Source organism: Armigeres subalbatus, chromosome 3, assembly GCF_024139115.2.
Source record: "Armigeres subalbatus isolate Guangzhou_Male chromosome 3, GZ_Asu_2, whole genome shotgun sequence".
Classification (NCBI taxonomy): Eukaryota; Metazoa; Arthropoda; class Insecta; order Diptera; family Culicidae; genus Armigeres; species Armigeres subalbatus.
In genome coordinates, this window is record NC_085141.1 from 155,282,173 (window position 1) to 155,302,965 (window position 20,793).

The 20,793-nt window shown below is 39.5% G+C and overlaps 1 protein-coding gene and 2 long non-coding RNA genes across 4 annotated transcripts in view; 1 reads left to right on the forward strand and 2 right to left on the reverse strand.

Annotated features, from left to right (window-relative positions):
- Positions 1–4,443, reverse strand: part of LOC134223403 (augmin complex subunit dgt6) — a 35,128-nt gene extending 30,685 nt beyond the window's left edge. The window contains exons 1-3 of one of the 2 annotated variants that reach the window (XM_062702538.1): positions 4,307–4,443; positions 4,078–4,250; positions 1,635–3,518 (exon numbers count right to left, since the gene is read on the reverse strand). In XM_062702538.1, the coding sequence (XP_062558522.1) occupies positions 1,635–3,518; positions 4,078–4,236 (2,043 nt within the window). In that variant the 5' untranslated portion in view covers positions 4,237–4,250; positions 4,307–4,443. The remainder of the gene's footprint in view (positions 1–1,634; positions 3,519–4,077; positions 4,251–4,306) is intronic. The other variant, XM_062702539.1, reaches the window with a different exon arrangement.
- A 2,530-nt stretch (positions 4,444–6,973) lies between these two features.
- Positions 6,974–7,427, forward strand: LOC134227308 (uncharacterized). Its single transcript, XR_009983649.1, has 3 exons — positions 6,974–7,099; positions 7,171–7,236; positions 7,306–7,427. It is a non-coding gene; the product is annotated as an uncharacterized LOC134227308 (long non-coding RNA).
- Positions 7,428–8,713: 1,286 nt separating this feature from the next.
- Positions 8,714–10,095, reverse strand: LOC134223768 (uncharacterized). Its single transcript, XR_009982716.1, has 3 exons — positions 9,841–10,095; positions 9,140–9,740; positions 8,714–9,064 (listed from the first exon to the last, which is right to left on the reverse strand). It is a non-coding gene; the product is annotated as an uncharacterized LOC134223768 (long non-coding RNA).
- Between the last annotated feature and the right edge of the window lie 10,698 nt (positions 10,096–20,793).

A 20,793-nucleotide genomic window follows, 5' to 3' on the forward strand; every position in this document is an offset into this window, starting at 1 on the left:
GCTATGTCTGGTTGTCTAAGAGTGTCACTGGTTTTGTTTTCTGCATCTGATAGTAAAAAAGAATCAAAGTGTGAAATATTTTATTTTTTTTTGTGAGAATTTCCCCGCGTGCTGCGTCTGGTTGGCTAGTCACCGGACAGACAAACAGGGCTATTATATATAGTATAGATAGAAAATATAAGCGGCTTTTTAGTAAAGTTGTATATAATTTTGATTTTGAATTTCTATAGCTAAATTTCTAATGTTTGTTCTTTGAAAATATTGTCTAGTGTTATGCCGAGACATTGTTAAGTCAACAGTGTTGATTGTAAACAGCCATTATTCGGTTAAGATGCCCAAATTTGGTGTAATTTGTTCGACGATGAATGATTAAAAGTAATGTTCTATATCGAAGTAGCCGATTAGGTATGTAAAAATTGAATTTTCATAAAATTTCAGTTGAATCAATACTTTGAGAAACTATATCGTTCACAAATAAAACCGTTGCAAATTCTCGACGCTTTTTCAATGATTGCATGTTTATAAGCATGCAACGTGCTTCCTAAGATGGAAGAGTAGATGACGTCCAACCTATACCTATATAGTAGAAATTGTTTTTATACTGATTCTATTCTTTATTCATGTCTGGTTGAATAACGCAACCATACAATGCTACAATATTCCAGTATAGATCGTACATATGAAATATCAGACATTTAACTCGTTATGCCAAACAACCTTATGTCAAACGGAATTATGTCATATGGGCTTCCCCCGACAAGAAGATGGACTTTTTTCCCCGCTGTTCGTAATAGCGGATAGCAATCCTGCAAACATGGCGTTCTCTTCAGATCCGGCTGGTACAAGACCGCGGGAACGCAGCAAGTTAGATAGGCAGACCAGGTGCAAAACGACTTGGCGAGAGTGAGGCCTGATGCCCACGCAGCGTCTTTTCAACACCACGTGCACGCAACGTAAAAATAATGCAGATGTGCATCGGCGCGGGGACGCTGCGTTACCGCTTTTTCCGGTGCACACCTGCTTTTATTGACGCGACATGCACAAAGCGTTGAAAAGACGCTACGTATGAGCATCGAGCTCTATTTGAATACCTATCCAGTTTTCCGCGAGCGGTAATGGCCGCCAGCTTACCTGCGGGTTAGTCTCTGATTTGACATTTCTGGAGGTCAACTGCACCCACAACTCCGAGCATTCTGATCTAGTGGCTTAAAAGAAGGTGCTGATTAAGTGAATTCAAGCCTTTTAATATACCACATTGATCAAAATGCTCGAACGGTGGGTGCAGTTGACCTCCAGAAATGTCAAATCAGAGACTAACCCGCAGACAAGGCGGCGGCCATTACCGCTCGCGGAAAACTGGATATAGAAGTAAACGAATGTAAAGAATAAAGAATAAAATAAGATCAACCGTATGATCCCATTTGTATTACAAAATCGACTCAGGTGAGAATAGCCAAAATCTACTCATGGCGCGTCGCTTTAAAACTAGGCTCAAATCCTTCAGGGAAGGTAAACTTTATCGAGCGTTATCTATCGCTTTTTGTACCTCAACCGAGGTTGAATATTCCGGCACTATAAGCTGATTGAATCATCACCAAACTCAAATAACATAAAATGTCAACGGCTTCACTTACCTCCTGATGTAAAGTACATTCTAGATCATCCTGACAGTGTGCAGCTTCATAGCTAACTACATCATCCGCTTCCGTAGCTTTAGTGGCTTCCCCAATTCCAGAATCTGCCTCCTCCGGTGTAGATATGCTTATCTTTGGCATTCTGTAGTTCATTGCCGCACCTACGACTGCTTTTGATTTCATAACTAAGGGTTCCAACTTTCCGGATGGCGAAGTCTGTAGTTGATCGAGCTGCAGCAGAGAGCTTCTCCGTTTGCTGTTTCGACTGCTTTGACCCAGAAGGAAATCCGGTGCGATGGTCGATTTAGTCGTTGAAGAAGATTCGATGATCAAGTCTTGACTGTAGATGACTTTAAGACGAGGCGACGGCTGGAATGTAGTTTGCGCGGGTAGGTCCTTATTGGGTTCATTCGACGTAATACTTTTCCTAGTTTGAGGGGTTTGTTTCTCCGGTGTGCCAAGAAGGGTGGACGAAAACTCCGGACGAAGTGATATTTCTCCTAATGTCGAAAGAGACGATATATTCAAAGTGCTGTTGACCGACAGTTGCTGTGGTTTAGATTTAGGTTTTCCATTTGCTGTTATTTTATTTAGCATTGATAGAGGGTTCATCTTCTCCTTGCGGGAAGGTTTTGGTACAGCGAACACGTTTCCAGGACTTGTTGGTGCTATTTTTGATTTCTTAGCAGAACGAGGTGTCCTGGGCAACTGTTGGCAAATGCTAGTCGACAAGAGTCGCATACGCAGATTCATCTGATGGACTTGATCGTCATCTAGTAGGGCAAGCCGATTCCTTTTAGACATAGGTCGACTGCCGACTTCCGAATCATCCTGAAAATTGAGTGTAATTGGAGGAGTATTGAAAATTTTATTCCTGATTCCAAGATCTGCATTTAATTCATCGGCTTGGTTCGGATTATGTAGCTCCTGAAATTTGCTATCTCCAAACGGTAAGCTTCTGCGTAAAGATGTCAATTCGTGACATATGCTATCGGATTTAACAACAACTTTGGAGAGTTCTTTCATTTCGAACTTAAGTGACTCGATGTTTCGAACTGTAAACCCTGACAAATGTTGATTTATATCAGGAACGAGGAAGATCAAAATTTCAAACAATTTAACTGCACTTATTTTACCATTCTCATCAAAAACTTCTCGAAAATTGTAGGCGTTATCAGGATACAGCACTTCTAAGCGGTATAAAGTTTCCTTTAGCTCGTCCTCCTTTATCCCCAAGATTAGTTCTTTAGGTTCGAGCTTTCGTTTTGCCGTTGCAATTACTTTATTGTATTCGGCCGTTACTTCTTGCAAACGCCTCCGTTTCGCTTCAGTCTCTTGGAATCGTTTCCTATTAAACGTTCCCCACAGTTCCATCAATTTTTCATAACTCATCTGTTTTGCGGGTCCTTGGCAATCAGCAAACAATTTCTGAAGCAATTCATCAATGTCCTGTATTCTGATATGAATGAGAGCTACATCTTTTTGGATAGCTTCTCTAACATTTGCCCCAAGTGTCTCCCATTCTTGATGGAGTTGTACGAGCTTCAATACATCATATTTGCAAATAATCCTGCCACCAGGACTTGCACTAGTTCTCCGCAATTCTTCTTTCGTGACAAACTTAATCAATACCAGCAAGAACTTCATGAACTTTAATCCTCCAGGCAGTACCACAGTGTGGGCCTTAATCTTCTCCATATCCAACTTTCCACGCTCCACCAGGTTGTTCACATATTCAACGGTTGAACTGCGGAAAGCACTTTCCGCATTTTTATCGAAAATCGGCCAATAAAAACGCTTTCGGAATTCCTTGGCATCGTACACATTGAACAGAAAGTGAATAACGTGAATAAAAGCCTTGGTGTTCGGTTTAAGGAACATTCCCTGAAATGTATTTTTAAGATAATTTCATTGTTAGAATGAGTCGAAATTCTTGTAATTTGTAATTTTTGATTTCGGAATAATATTATTGTAAATACCTTGTTTACAATGAGCGTACTCGGCAACAAAAAGGTAATTTTTACTATTGTTTCCGTAGGAACGTCTTATTAAGCGGTACCCCCAAATATCCCTAAATTGTCAATATTTCTCGGGTACTTATTCAAAAGGACGTATGTGATTTTGTAAACAAAGATTCAAACGTCGATTTGTCCGATCTGATAGCACTCCCCCGCAAACCAACACCATCAACAGGTAGCCGAAGGCTTCCACTACCTGTCTGTGGTGATGATTTATGTGGGAGTGCTATCAGGTTGGAAAAAACGACGTTTGAATCTTTGTTTACAAAATCACATACGTCCTTTTGAATAAGTACCCGAGATTTATTTTTTTTTTATTTTGTTTTACAAAATATTTGATATTCTTGGTTAAATATTCACAGTTAACCATTAGGTATAATCAACGGCTAGTTTTAATTAAATAACTGCTATCAGCCATCACGTACCTTAGAGAATACCGCGCGGAATTGTTCCGAGGGGGTGTGTCGCTTGGTCAGTACGGTCAAACAGTGGAAAATTGCTACATCCAATTGCTCCTCTGCCGCGCCAATGTTTGTCGCATTGGACGGCGTATTCAGTCGCTTCATGCTGACGGTTCTGTTCATTTTTGTGAAATTGTCTAGTTTTTTTAATAGTTGTACATGCAACAACACAACAAATATGATAAAAACTCACAATATTGTAATAATTTTCTAATCACGAATTAAAACAACCGACGGCCATCGAAAAACAGGTATTTTTGACATAGACCAGTGCATGATGACGTAGGTTGACAGTTCACAGAGCTTTTTCACTGGGACTTAGCCTCTGGCGAAGCTTCCGATAAAATTGTTTCGTCATTTTATTCGCATGTAGATGTCCTTTGCGATTGATTTCATGCTGAATGCAAAGAATATCATTGAAATATTCGGATCGCAGAAATTTTAAACTAAAAATATGAATTTTAATTTTCTCCTCATCGATTTTTCTTCTAACACCTTGTAAACAAGCTCTGTGAACTGTCAAATAAGTGAGGTTAGATCAAGATCTTGCATTGGTCTATTGCGCCGCTTTTTGAAATTGTATACAAATAAATAATATTGTCGGCGTAGCACCAACTTAGAATTCGGAAGTCCGGACTTCCGAACCGAACTTTCTTCCGAAGTTTTATCTGTCAAACTAATGGATGCGTTGTTTAGCGCATCTTTAGGGGAATCCAGCGCACTACTTCCGAAGTTGGGAAAGTTGCCTGTATCTGCAGAAAAATCCAACTTCGGTATAAAAAGCGGTATAAATTTATTCCGGATACACAATAATTGTCATCGCTCGCGCGACGTTAACCATAACTTGCATGCAACATCTCAGCTTGAAACTGGAATGCACACTGAAAACCAAAACTACCCAAAAGTGGGTTGTTTGCACTCAAAACCGTGGTTTGGGCCAATAACCCAAATTTAAGTAAAATTACTTTTCTGGCACTATACACGCTTAGTTCAGTTCACTCAAATATGGGTGAACAGTACCCATAATCACCAAAAAGTGCACATACGTATTTATGGGTGAAATGCCATTTACCCATATTTGCGTACAAGTGGTTCATGGAAATATTAGTAATGTTTACCTATTTATGAGTACTCTATTATAGGTAAAATTCACTTACATATGGGTGATATTTTTATGTTTTCGTTTCGAAAATCGTATTAAATGAAATTTATATTTTCATAAATATTTAGCAACAAATTTTTTTGATCATACGACTATAAACTATTCAGCTGGTTTAAATGCATGCTTTCCATTTTCATAAAATAGTTTCATCAATATTAAATTCTATGTTTCATGGTGCTGGATGCTGCATCACCAGCAGAAGAAACTGATAACAGCAATTTCGGACGGGTCGGAATATCCCTTAGCAGCAGCTTCGTGGCAGTATAGCAGCGGCTTCCGGCAACAAGTCGGAAACCAGTTAGCTGACAACGAAGCAACAATAGCTGGTGTGGATGGCTGACGGCATACCATTCAGAAACTGGTAATTGTGCCAGAAGAACAGATGTTGTTGGAACCGAGGTTGGAACGATCAATAAAACAATTGTCACCGATCACAAAAAGATCTGGAAAATAAGTCAAAGTTAAATGCTAAATAATTCCATTAAACTATGTAATTTAAACTGAACCTACCAATCGAATCAAGAATTTGCAATCCGGCTTCAGCAGTAGCATCGGATCCAAACCAAATTTGTCAATACTTGATACAAAAAGATCAGAATCCCCTGTTGCGGTCACATACCGTTTTCCTCTCGCGCTTCCTGTATCTTAAACGGATCCATCGTCTGGACTTTCGATGCTCATTACCAGTTCATTCGTATGAGCTCATTACCAGTTAATAAATCTGTTTTTCTTGTCGCCATCGCGGCCACTACCATCGCGGCTGACGATCCTGAACAAGACGAAGCAGTATGCCAATTGGAACGCAGGATCTTCCGGCTAGGTTTGTCCGATGTGTTGGGTGCCTTCATCATTTCCACTCTCATTTCTTTAGCACAGATGTTCGTTTTTCTTGCAACTAATTGCTGTGCAATTATAGTGCGATGAGCTGAGACTTGTCGGAAGAGAATATCCATTTATCTTAACAGCTATGCAGCCGAGGCGGTTGCTGAAGGATTGATTGATACAACGTAGCGAGTCGATTGAAGCAACGTATCGAGTCGTTTTGGGTCACAAATTCACAGCTGTGAGCAGAAAATATTTCACCGATGGTTGGAGAGTTTGTTTCTATTCTTGATATCTGCTGTATAGTCGTCGACCGCGCCTGCGAAGAGGCGGATATGTTGGTACGGTGTGGGACCGGAAAAGATCGTCAAGAGGTTGCAACCTATAAGTTGTGTATCAAGAATCAATTCAATATTAACAAAATATTGCAATCCTATATAATAAGTAAAAGACAACAAAATAGTTACCTCCCGCATAATAGAAAACAGTATACTGTGAAATTGATATGATTCATATGAATTAAGTAATATTGTTACAATTCATGTAATCACCGATTTATATTTTGACTTTATAACTTGCCTCAATTTTCACCATACGCAATTTCAAATTCACGATACCACGTACGATTAAAATACAATAAAGCATTACATTATAATTTCATATACTTGAAAATCAGTATTACTTTGTTGAAAAATGGCACAAAATTAAATGAGAACTATAACGGAAATAGTCATGACATGTGCCCGTACTTTTTAATAATTATGTATCATTCATTAGAAACATGGATTCATCGGGACGGGATGTCTTCCTATGGTAAAACTGTGATATTCGTTCCAGTTAGTTAATAATGTGTGTGTCACAAAAAAGAATGTGCAGATCTTTTAACATCCGAGCGGCAACCATGTTGAACTTCCTCTAAACTGTCCGCGAGTGATTTATTACCTAAATTTATAAGTCCATTTATTTGGGTTTTTTATTGAACCTGGGTGGTAAAGTGATTAGGTGAGTTTATAAATTATTATAATTCAATCGATAAATAGTTTAATTTTAATAACTTTGCTGAACATTTGCAGATCCAATTTCTATAGCCAGATGATAGACGAGCAGCAATTTCCTAATGTTTGCCAATGGGTTATCAGGTACGTACTTCTCATTAAACCCTCCACTTTTAATATAATCAATGTATACCTACCATGTTATCGTTTCAGATAAAATTCAAGAAAACCAATTATCTCGGCCATCAACCGGTAGAATAGAAGACATGCAATAGTTTTATTGCAATTTAATATTCAATAAAATAAAAAAATGATTCAATAAAAACAAAAGTTCATATAAAGGCATGTTTTTATTTCGATGAAAAATCCCATAATGCCCAGTCCACACTAACAATAAAGGTTACAGTACGATGCAAATTATTTATTCATGGTCATACTGTACGTACATTGTTACCCATATAGTTATTTACTTGGAACAAGGATTATACAACACCTGCAAGACATAATGTACACCAAAAAATATGTACTGGAAAATTTCATTTTTTATATGGTAATTATACTTAACCGCCCATTACCCAAATAATAGTTTTGGCAATTACAATACAACTTACTGTTAACATTGTTTGTGATACGGTTAGCTTATCATTTCAATGTACAATAATCTGAATTGCAAGAATATTGTTAAGTATCATCATAAACGATCTGAGTAATGCTCCGAATATGGTTTAGGATTATGCGGGCTCTGCAAGAACTGCATGCACTCGGAACAACAATTATTAACAGGGATTGTATCAGAAATCATAAAAACTTGCGACTACGACGTTGCGCGGCCATCCAGTTCGGATTTGTTTATGTTTAATTTTTCACCCAAATATGGGTAAATGTGATTACTCAAATATAGGTAAAGTCGGTTTCTTCAGAATATCAGTAAACTTAACCGATTTTTTGGGTAGGTTTTACTAATAATATTGGTATAGTTGCATTTACCCATATATGAGTGAATGAAGTACCCATAAATAGGTAAACCAATCTAAGCGTGTAGGGTAAAATGCCCAATAGTGGATCCCTGGTAGCGAAATTTTGCTCTTCCGGGCATAATGAGTGGAAATTTTCAAAATATTAATTTTGCGTGATATCTAATATCAAGCTCTGCATCCCCTCTTCACGATACATACATAAAACACTCAAATACTCGACGATATTCTTCGAAATTAACATTGTAAAGTCGGACTGAATTCGCCCTATAGTAGACCCCCTGGGGGTCCATAATAGGAAATTGCTTCCCTATAGTCGACACTTCATTTGATTTTCATGTTTCGTTTCGGGACGTTCTTCTTCCCTACACGCTTAGTTCAGTTCACCTAAATATGGGTGAACAGTACCCATAATCTGGAAAAAGTGCACATACCTATTTATGGGTGAAGTTCCATTTACCCATATTTGGGTACATGTGATTTATGGAAATAATGGTAATATTTACCTATTTATGGGTACTCCATTATAGGTAAAATTTACTTAAATTTGGGTAATAATTTTTTGTTTTGAAAATCGTATTGGATAAAATATCTATTTTTTAAATATAATAAAAAATATTTGTAATATATACATATAAAGCAGAATAGTCTATTTATCTCTGTATATAAATTTACATTTTCATAAAATAGTTGTATCCAATTTTTCATTCCCTGTGATGCTGGATGCTGTTACCAGCAGCAGAACCTGAAGGCAGTAATCCCGGATGGACCGAAACATTCCTGAACAGAAGCTTCCTATCAGTATGGTGCACCATGGAATATATAGAGTCAATCGCAGCAAGTATCGGAAAACAGTAAAAGCACCAACTGTTGATGAGGACGTTTGACGGCATCCCATTCCGTAACTGGTGGCAGCTTGCTAGATGGTAACTGTGCCGGATGAACAAATACGTTTTTGTATCAATGAATTGATCGGTTGCCACTGACCGCAAAAAAATCTGGAAAATGAAAGTCCAAATTAAATCCTAAATAATTCCTTAAACATTACAGTTTTTACTATTAATTGAACCTACCAATCGTATCACAAATCTGCAATCCGGAAATTATTTTAGTAGTAGTCTCGAGTAGTGGCTACTACCACACAGCATGCATAGCAACAAAACAAAATTTGTTCCTGGTACAAAAATTAAACAGCATCCACTTCCGCGCTCATATTCCGTTTCACTATTGCGTTTCCTCTATCATGAACGGAATCTATCTCGATTTTTCCATCTCATTGCCCATTGAATGAATTCAGTTGGAGCCTTTAGCAACTGCCGGCCTTTTGATCCATTGATGAGCTTGGTGTCGTCATTTTCACTTGCACAGCAGAGGTCCTCCGAATAATATTTCGTGAAACATTGAATTTGGGACATATCGAATGGGATCTCCAGCTTTTCAATAGCTCGGGGCATGCCGAGAACTCCCAATAGCAAAACCGAATCGGTTGCTGGAGGATTGAAAAATTCCGACTGGTACCTCGACTGGTATTTTGAGCTTTTTCAGGTCAGCGACTCGCAGCGGAGGGAAGAAGTTCCCCACCGGTGGTTCAGGAATCAGCTTATATTATTTCTATCTGGTGTATATCGTCGATCGTCGTCTGCGAGGAGGTCAATATGGTGCTGCTAATCGGAACTGCAAAAGAAAGTTGCAACCCAAAAGTTGTGTATGGCAAATCAATATTTATTTTCAGAATATATTTAGCTATCCTGATAAAATACATCAAAATAATTACCTCTCTGCACCCGGAACTTAAATGGTTACCGACGTTGACACCATAAAGAATAAAAATTGGGAAAAATTTGAAAACTTACAATGATTGCGACATTGATGTGGTGCGGCGGCAATCAGTTTGGATATTTGTTTATGAATTATTTTTCACCCAAATATGGGTAAATGAGATTACTCAAATATAGGTAAAGTCGGTTTCTCTAGAACATCAGTAAATTTTACTGATAATTTAGGTATGTTTTACTCATAATATAGGTATAATTGAATTTACCCATATTTGAGTGAATGAAGTACCCATAAATAGGTAAACCAATCTAAGCGTGTATTATGAACCCCCCAAAATATTCCTATAATGGACTCTTGTGTTTATTTTTATATAGAATTGTAAAAAATCATCAAATTTTTCTTTTCATAGCATTTTCAATGCATGTAATCAAATCATAGGACTGTAAGGTAGGTTCTCCCGATGGAATTTCATAGCAAAAAGTTTCCATTGTGCTGTAATAATGGAAAAATGGCTGGAGGGTCCACTATTGGTTGGGGGTCCACTATTGGACACTTTACCCTAGAGGTTGCTAAGCCCGGTGTGAAACCGACGCAAAAACAGATAACCATTTTATTATCATTGGGTTTCTTCCGCAGAACTCGATGAAAACAATAACAAACAAACTTCAACTCAGTCATCCCACCTGGTAAAATTCATCAAATTTTAAACCCTGTGACTGGAATTGCAAGGTCGTGAAACAATAGAGGTTGTTAAGCCCGGTGTGAAAATTATGGAAAACCAGGTAACCATTTTATTATCAATGGGGTTCTTCTGCAGAACTCGATGAAAACAACAACAAACAAACTTCAATTCAGTCATCCCACCTGGTGAAATTCATCAAATTTGAAGCCCTGTGACTGGAAATGCAGATTCGTGAACAATTACACCATCTGGGTTAACTGTTCTGACGGCTATTTCTAGAGTGCTTTGAGAATAGGTCGTATGTGCAAAAGAGAGTCTCTCTTTGCCTTTATTCTCTTTCGATTATTACAGATCTATAATAAAGTTTACTTCAGATTTCTTGGCAGATATCTAAAGATTATAGCTTTGTCTAGCGTTCTGAAGTGAAAATGTGGCAAAATATGCAAAACTAGCTTATGTACAAGCGAAAGAGAGCGTGAACGAAGAGAGCCTCTCTTTTGCACATACGACCTATTCTCAAAGCAATCTAGATTTGTTATTATTTTCATCGAGTTTGGAGTCAGCTGGGCCAGCCGATGTGAGCTGCCAGCAATCTCAATTGCACCATCTGGGTTGACTGTTCTGACGGCTATTTGTTATTATTTTCATCGAGTTTTGAATCAGCTGGGCCAGCCGAAGTGAGCTGTCAGCAATCTCAATAGGTATAGTTTGTCTTTAATCCCATGTAAACAATTTACCAAAAGTTGAGTTTAATTTATCCAAAGCAGACCTTGATCAACTCAAAATTGAGAATATTGAATTTACTCAAATTTGGGTTATTGGGCTGAGCAACCCCGGTGAGGTGTTTACATCTTGCTCTAGTTTTGACAACAATCATGAGAAAGAAAGGGAAAACTACCCAAATTTGGGTAAATTTTTTCTGCGATATTCTCAAAAGTGCGTATATTCACTCCAAATAATCTAAACGTTGTTTCCACCTGAATTTTCAGGTACATTTTACGTGCACACGTAACTGCAAATGCTTCAGAAAATTCAGGTGAAAATTACGTGTCCGGTGAATTCTATCCAAAACTCTGGTAGATCTTACCTGATTTTCACGTAGAATTAAAATTCTATCGACAAATCAGGTAAAGGTTACGTGAATTTCAGGTGGAAAAAAATCTACGTACATTTTCAGGTGGAAACAACGTGCAGATTTTTTTGGGTGTTGAACTCAAAGTTTGGGTTGATTTATCTGTCCGTGTATCTCACGCAGCAAAAGTGACAGCACGAATTCGTTAACCTTTGATACACTGACAAAAATCCAATCATATTATTTATAAGCCATTTTATGAGACAGATTCGAACAGCTGATTCGCAAATGTTCCTTGTAAAATGTAAATATTAGTGTTAGGTCTCCTGTCACTTGAGCTTCCTATAAAATGGCTTATTGCAGTTTTCGTTGAGTTCGCCAAATGCACGAAGAAAAGATATTGTCTATCCAGAAAAAAAGATAGACCGATTTTTATACCGATGTTGGAGTTTTCTCCAGCTACAGGCAACTTTCCCAACTTCGGAAATAGTGCGCTAGATTCGCCTAAAGATGCGCTAAACAACGCATCAATTAGTTTGACAGATAAAACTTTGGAAGAAAGTTCGGTTCGAAAGTCCCGAGTCCGCTACCTGTCGATGATGTTGGTTTGCGTGGGAGAGCTATCAGATTCGTCAAATCGTCGTTTGAATCTTTGTTTACAAAAGCAGTAAGTCATTTTGAAAATTTTGCCTGAAAATTTGAAAATTTTTGATGTGAAGGAACATTTAAGAACCTTTTTTAACCCTTTAAGCTCGCCTTTAAGGGCCCATTTATGTAACCCACACACCAATTTCTTAAAAAGTATTTCAGCAAAATGCTTTGCTGAGAAGCAAACAGCAATTTTGAAGCTTGCTGAAAGTCAGTAATTGATTTCGTATTTACTGAAAATCAGCATATTCTCCAAATAACTGATTGTTCAGCAAATCCCATCAACTGTCAATCTTATAAAAATAAGAGTTTCGTGTTCATAATTGTCTTCGATGTAAATGTTGTCGTTATTCTTATCCATATTTTCCGACATTAATTCTGTAAGTATTTTACATCTAATGTATCATATACTTGAAACACAGACAAACAGACGTAACAGCTAGAACAATTTACTGAAAAATTCATAGCCCAGTTACTTTATCACCATCTCGCGTGCATGTTGCACGAAATGATGTTTAGTACGACATTGTCAACAGACGGCGCTAGTGTGAGATGTCAAATCTAAAGGTTAACGATGTGCGCGCCTCTAGGTGTGAAACAAGTAATTAGTGTAATTTGAAACGACCGTTTAGAGCATGTACGATGGGAATTTCATCAGTGTTACGTCTGTTTGTCTGTGCTTGAAATCTGTGAAGCATTTTTTAGAGAAACAATTTCATTTCATTTATTTAGTTAACATCTAAACAGATAACACTGAATCAACAATTTGACGCCACAATGCACGGTTCAAGGCCGCATCTCTCCATCCTCGGATACGCCCCACGCTCGCCAAGTCGTTCTGCACCTGGTCTGCCCATCTCGCTCGCTGCGCTCCACGCCGTCTCGTACCTGCCGGATCGGAAGCGAACACCATCTTTGCAGGGTTGCTGTCCGGCATTCTTGCAACATGTCCTGCCCATCGTACCCTTCCGGCTTTAGCTACCTTCTGGATACTGGGTTCGCCGTAGAGTTGGGCGAGCTCATGGTTCATTCTTCGCCGCCACACACCGTCTTCTTGCACACCGCCAAAGATGGTCCTAAGCACCCGTCTCTCGAATACCCGAGTGCTTGCAAGTCCTCCTCGAGCATTGTCCATGTTTCATGTCCGTAGAGGACTACCGGTCTTATTAACGTCTTGTACATGACACATTTGGTGCGGTGGCGAATCTTTTTCGACCGCAGTTTCTTCTGGAGCCCGTAGTAGGCCCGACTTCCACAGATGATGCGCCTTCGTATTTCACGACTAACGTTGTTGTCAGCCGTTAGCAAGGATCCGAGGTAAACGAATTCCTCGACCACCTCGAAGGTATCCCCGTCTATCGTAACACTGCTTCCCAGGCGGGCCCTGTCGCGCTCGGTTCCGTCCACAAGCATGTACTTTGTCTTTGACGCATTCACCACCAGTCCAACTTTTGTTGCTTCACGTTTCAGGCGGGTGTACAGTTCTGCCACCTTTGCAAATGTTCGGCCGACAATGTCCATGTCATCCGCGAAGCAAATAAATTGACTGGATCTGTTGAAAATCGTACCCCGGCTGTTACACCCGGCTCTCCGCATGACACCTTCTAGCGCAATGTTGAACAACAGGCACGAAAGTTCATCACCTTGTCTTAGTCCTCGGCGCGATTCGAACGAACTGGAGTGTTCGCCCGAAATCTTCACACAATTTTGCACACCATCCACCGTTGCTTTGATCAGTCTGGTAAGTTTCGCAGGAAGCTGTTCTCGTCCATAATTTTCCATAGCTCTACGCGGTCTATACTGTCGTATGCCGCCTTGAAATCAACGAACAGATGGTGCGTTGGGACCTGGTATTCACGGCATTTTTGAAGGATTTGCCGTACAGTAAAGATCTGGTCCGTTGTCGAGCGGCCGTCAACGAAGCCGGCTTGATAACTTCCCACGAACTCGTTCACTAATGGTGACAGACGACGGAAGATGATCTGGGATATCACTTTGTAGGCGGCATTAAGGATGGTGATCGCTCGAAAGTTCTCACACTCCAGTTTGTCGCCTTTCTTGTAGATGGGGCATATAACCCCTTCCTTCCACTCCTCCGGTAGCTGTTCGGTTTCCCAGATTCTGACTATCAGTATGTGCAGGCAAGTGGCCAGCTTTTCCGGGCCCATCTTGATGAGCTCAGCTCCGATACCATCCTTACCAGCTGCTTTATTGGTCTTTAGCTGTTGAATGGCATCCTTAACTTCCCTCAAGGTGGGGGCTGGTTGGCTTCCATCGTCCGCTGAACTGACGTAGTCATCTCCTCCGCTGCCTTGACTTTCACTGCCTGTACTCTCAGCGCCATTCCCGAATAAAACAAAACCGCAAGTTATATTGTTCAAACTGAACAAAAACAATACAATTTATGGGTAACAATTAAAAATATTGTTCTTTTATTGTACGATGTGTAATACAAATTGAACAATCTATTGTATTTACAATAAAATTACAATAATTATTATTACTCCGTCAATAAACAAAAACAAGTTAACAAAAACGGTGATACCGATGGTTCCCGTAAGTTGTTAGATTTGGTTTTTGATTTGCAACAGTAGTAATAATCGTTTTCGGTAAGTACCAACTAAATTAGAATATCTACAACATCTTCGGTCAAATTAGCCTTTTCTTTATTTTTATTCAGGTATGATGATAGTTGATTGGTAAAAACATATTTCAGATGGTTTTAAGTTCGTCAAAACTTTGATCAATGGTTCCGAAACGACTTAGCGGAAAGATGGGAATCGATGTAATTCTGGGATTAACGGGACCACGGAAAGGATTGACTATGCATCGACATTATCAACCAGCCGGACGTTATAGCAGAAACGAAAACAATTCCCCATTAAGACTCCATCCTCAAGGAAACGGTGGTAGTCGATTGATTAACTATTCAGAGTAACTGCGCCAATAACTCAACCGACGGCACGCGAGGCACGGAGGGTAAGCGGTGCCTTAAACTGTATTTTCCTTTTCTGCATACGATTCGTCCGAAGACTCGTCTTTTGGTAATCAGGCAGAAGTGCTCCAATATGCCCCCGATGCCGTAATTCAAGGTGTTGGAGAACTTGATTTCTTACGCCGACCATCCGTCGTCGTGTGATGAGAAAGCTACAAGGGTCTAGCTTCCCTTCCAATGCGATACCTTCCAGCCGGAGCTGGAAACGCTGGTGACGTTCGAATGTTAGACATGGGGGTCGTGAGGGACATTACTGCCCTGTATTCTACCGCATGGGGTAAGTATTGTTCTACCAATCGCTTGTTTGATAGACAACATCATGTTTACTGATATGCGTCAATAAATAACTTAAAAGATTTTACGAACATGAGCTGCTTTTTTGAAAAGATATTTTTTAGCATGAAACTTAACATGTGTATTATAGAAACTTAACAATATATTATATTATATTGTATATATTATATATAATCAGATAGCTTAGACAGTACGTGGATTGCCCACACACCTTATGTATTTTAAAAAAGAGTTATGCAGGCTCACACGTGCTGTATTCCACGATGTTTTTCATTTTCACTTCATACAATACTTATACTCGATACACTCATACACTCGATACTTATACTAATGACACACTGGGGGTATTCGTACCATGGTACAAGTTGTACCACAGGTGTGTCACCTTGTACCATGCTGGTACAACGTGGAAAACCATAGTACAATATGTACTAGGGTACATAACCGTGATATACCATGGTCCTTGTACCACCAGTGTGTCTTTAGTATTAAGAAACACGCTATATTGAATTGTAACTTAATATTATTTTTCGTACGTCTAGTTTTTACTGGAATTAACAAATATAATACATATCAAGATTGTCTGTGCCAAGTGATATAGCTTGTAGTGAGAACGGGGTTTCAATTCATTTTATTAATTAGTAAAATCTAATGTTACACTAATTATAAATAAAATCATATGTTTAGTTGAAGAAATAAAAAAAAAGTAACAGTGTAAATTACAGCGTTGTTTACTTGTAATGGTATTGATTGACTCTCTATTGTTGTACACCAGCAAATGACAAATTCACCTTTATTCTACTTAAATTTCCCGAAAAAGTAAATTGCAACAAATTAGCAATGATTTATTTGAATTGGAAAAACAATTGTTTAACAATTCATTTTATTGTATAGGTAAAAACAATTGACAATACAAGAACAATAGAAACCATTGTTTTGTGTTCCAAAATATATGAGAAAAAAAGGATTTTTTTACTGTTACGGTAACTAACAACCCCTATTTTCTATTGTAAAAGTCCTAATAACAATAAATTTTATTGTTAGTTACAGTATATTGTATTGTATTTTTAATGTTCAATTCACAATATTTCCTATTGTAGTTTTAATGTATTCTTTCTTATTGTTACAAAAAAAGTTATTGTTTTTTATGGTAGTTTTTATTCGGGTTCAGATGTTCCTCGTAGTGCTGCTTCCACCTTTCGATCACCACACGTTCGTCCGTCAAGATGCTCCCATCCTTATCCCGACACATTTCGGCTCGCGGCACGAAGCCTTTGCGGGATGCGTTGAGCTTCTGATAGAACTTGCGTGTATCTTGAGAACGGCACAGCTGTTCCATCTCCTCGCACTCCGCTTCTTCCAGGCGGCGTTTCTTCTCCTGAAAAAGGCGGGTCTGCTGTCTCCGCTTCCGTCTATAACGTTCCACGTTCTGCCGGGTACCTTGCTGCAGCGCGACCGCCCGCGCTGCGTCCTTCTCCTCCAGAATCTGTCTGCACTCTTCGTCGAACCAATCGTTCCGTCGACTTCGACCCATATACCCGACGTTGTTCTCCGCTGCATCGTTAATGGCTGCTTTAACTGTACTCCAGCAGTCCTCAAGAGGGGCCCCATTGAGCTCACCCTCTTCCGGCAACGCTGGCTCGAGATGCTGCGCGTATGCAGTGGTGACATCAGGTTGCTTCAGTCGCTCTAGGTCGTACCGCGGCGGTCGTCGGTACCGAACATTGTTGATGACGGATAGTTTTGGGCGCAGTTTAACCATCACCAGATAGTGGTCCGAGTCGATGTTAGCGCCACGATATGTCCTGACGTCGATAATGTCGGAGAAGTGCCGTCCATCAATCAGAACGTGGTCGATTTGTGATTCTGTCTGCAGTGGTGATCTCCAGGTGTACCGATACGGGAGGCTGTGTTGGAAGTAGGTGCTACGAATGGCCATATTCTTGGAGACGGCGAAATCAATTAGTCGTAGGCCGTTTTCGTTCGTCAGCCGGTGAGCGCTGAACTTTCCAATAGTCGGTCTAAACTCCTCCTCTTGGCCAACCTGAGCGTTCAAATCTCCTATGATGATTTTGACGTCGTGGCTTGGGCAGCTGTCGTACTCACGTTCCAGCTGCGCGTAGAATGCGTCCTTATGATCATCAGTGCTTCCGGAGTGTGGGCTATGCACGTTGATTATGCTGAAGTTGAAGAACCGGCCTTTGATCCTCAACCTGCACATTCTTTCATTGATCGGCCACCACCCGATCACGCGCCTTTGCATATCGCCCATCACTATGAAAGCTGTTCCCAGCTCGTGTGTGTTGCCGCAGCTCTGGTAGATGGTATGATTACCTCTAAACGTTCGCACCATTGATCCCTTCCAACAAACCTCCTGCAGCGCTACGATGCCGAATCCACGGTCCTTGAGCACATCGGCGAGTATGCGTGTGCTCCCGATGAAGTTGAGAGATTTGCAGTTCCTCGAACCGAGTTTCCAATCGCTAGTCCCTTTTCGTCGCAGTGGTCTTCGCCGATGGTTCCGGTCCGTACTCTCTTGTTGATTGTTCGTTGCTTATGTTTTTTCAAGGCTGGCTTGCAGGGCCTTACACCAAACGCCCTGAATTTCCGGAGGTCCATTCCTCCTTTATTTCCGGTGGACCATGGTGCACAGTTTCACTTCCTCGCTGGCACTCGGACGACGATCAGCCGCCCCTAACATGGAGAACAGACGCTGTTGAGAGCCGATCCTGACATGGAGAACAGACGCTCAATAAGATTTGCACCTCCGATGAGGAGCAAACCCTCCCTTCCCTTTCAGCATACGACCATAGTTCCCACTGGGGTTGGTTACCCGATCTTCCCTAAGGTTGCTCGTATCCCGGCCAGCACCTGGGAGGTGGGGGAGGAGGAGTTGCTGGGTAAGAGGCTAAGGACCGCGAGATGGGGTCTATTTTATTCCTTCAGGTACGCGAAGTACCAATGGTACGCTTTACCCAGTATTTGCCGTGCCACAGAGAAACAAATTTTCAGTATTTTTCAGGCAATTCATACAAATGAAACCAGAATTTGCTTCATGTAGTTTGAGCGATCCCAGGAATGAAATTCATTTAACAAAAGGCATGGTGCACACCAATAAGTGTGATGATTAATTCCTTATTATTATTCGAGAAATATATAATCGAAAATCTTTTCAAAATAATTCAAATAATCAAATAATTCAAATAATCTATATATGATTGGATGATATACTGATAATATCAGTAAATTGATGTATTTTACTGAATTATATCAGTATGATGCTGTCAAATCTTTCAACGACCGAACCTACTGAATTCTCAGCAATTTTTTCGAATTTGCTGATAATTCAGTAAAAAGTTGTGAACAGCAATGACAGTTCACCTTGCTGAAATTTTCAGTAATTTGTTTTTGCTGAAATAATTGCTGATCATTCAGCTCGGCAAAATTCAGCAAAATTATGCTGATTTTCGGCGGAAAAAATTTGGTGTGCGCTTGGGTGTGCGTAAAAAAAATATTTTTTGTGGGGCAATTTTTTTGTTTGTTTTTAATACAGCATGCATAAAATAGCAAACAATCATATTTCTAGTAATAATGTTGCTCATTTTCTAATCATTACGAGGTACATATAGAGAATAAAAACCACAATTTTCAAGAAAACTTGCGTTCTTGTAAAAGCGCAAATATGCGCAAGCGAATCACTCACTAAAAATGGTACTAGGGTTATATTTCAATCCCCCATTCACAGATGAGGGGACATTTGGGGACATTAGGTTTGCGGGACCATTTCATACGATGAACTATGATAACTAAAGTTTTTCTTCTACAACTTTTTCATATCAATATTTGCGTGCAAAATAAACCAAACTACCTAAAAGCTATGGTTTTAAGCTTTGAAATGGTATATAAAACCTTATATTTGAAGAAAAATTGACTTCATAACATACAAATCAAAGTAATGAATGATTTTTTATTTACATCAGCTTTTTTCGCTTCGCCAGCCCATATCTTTTGACCGCTTTTGACTGAATAAACACTAGGGTATATACTTTCATATGATATATAAATTAGACATATTGGAGATAGTAAATTTTTCGATTAATGGCCACCCTTTTCTCCATAGTGCAATGCGTGCAATTATGTACGTCACTAAAGACACTATAAACAAAGACGGGAAATGTTCCAATTGGAATTCCAAATTTACTGTCAGTATCATTCCAATCGAGCAAGAGACCTGTCATTCCAAAATATCGCGCGCAACATTTGGCAAGGGTTAATTTGAACCAGCACGAATAAATATGTTTGTATTAATATTTGAATATTTTTTCATAGATTTAGGTAAAAAAGTGTTCGTATGTGATTGAAAATCAATTAAACATGTTTATAGTAAATTGTGGCTTTTTATTGGGTGGTTGAACACGATACAAATAGAATATTTTGGAATTATGAAATTCGTATAAACCAATGTGGAAAGTATATCCAGCATCAGCAGTGTTGCGCACGCAGAGTTGCCTGGTGATTTATTTGTTCAGGGATCAGACTTCCCGTCTTTGTATATAGTGTCTTTATACGTCACCATTTTTGTTTACATTTTGCATCATCCACTAATCTGCTTGCATTTGGTCTTTTTCTTCACCTTAGTATCTATCTCATTGTTAATAAACAAAACGCTCGCACTGGCACAAAAGAACCAAAATCTCGACCACTACCGCACTACCGCAAAAGAATTAAAAGTCACACACGTTTGTCATTCGCGAAGAATGAGCAGTGATCCGGAAAAATACAATTTAAACCTGAAACATCACATCCGATACAAATATTGCAACAATCGCCCCCTGTATCGTAATTCGAGGAAACCAACCGCTGTGAAGGTAAAACAAATTAATTATTTATATTCTTTCATATCGCGATTGAAGTTCAAGGTTAATATTCTTTTACACGCCCTCCATTGCCTCCATTATTTTTGTCCCATCAGGTGTACTCTGTGGCGACCGAATCGCGTCATTTGCTCGTGTTTGGTGTTCCGCAAATCAACCTCACCAGGGAGCTGAAAGATCAACTCCGGCGATACGGCAACATTCACGTGGTGCAAAACGTCACGGCCGATATCAAGACTTCCGGGGCATGTAAGTTGTTATTGTTTAGATCCCGCTTTGGTAACTATCTTTTGATACTACCGATATTATTTACTCGCTTCATTCGGGACAGTGATACCAAAAAGTAAAAAATCAATGTCTATAGTATAGATAGTAGAATCTATAGA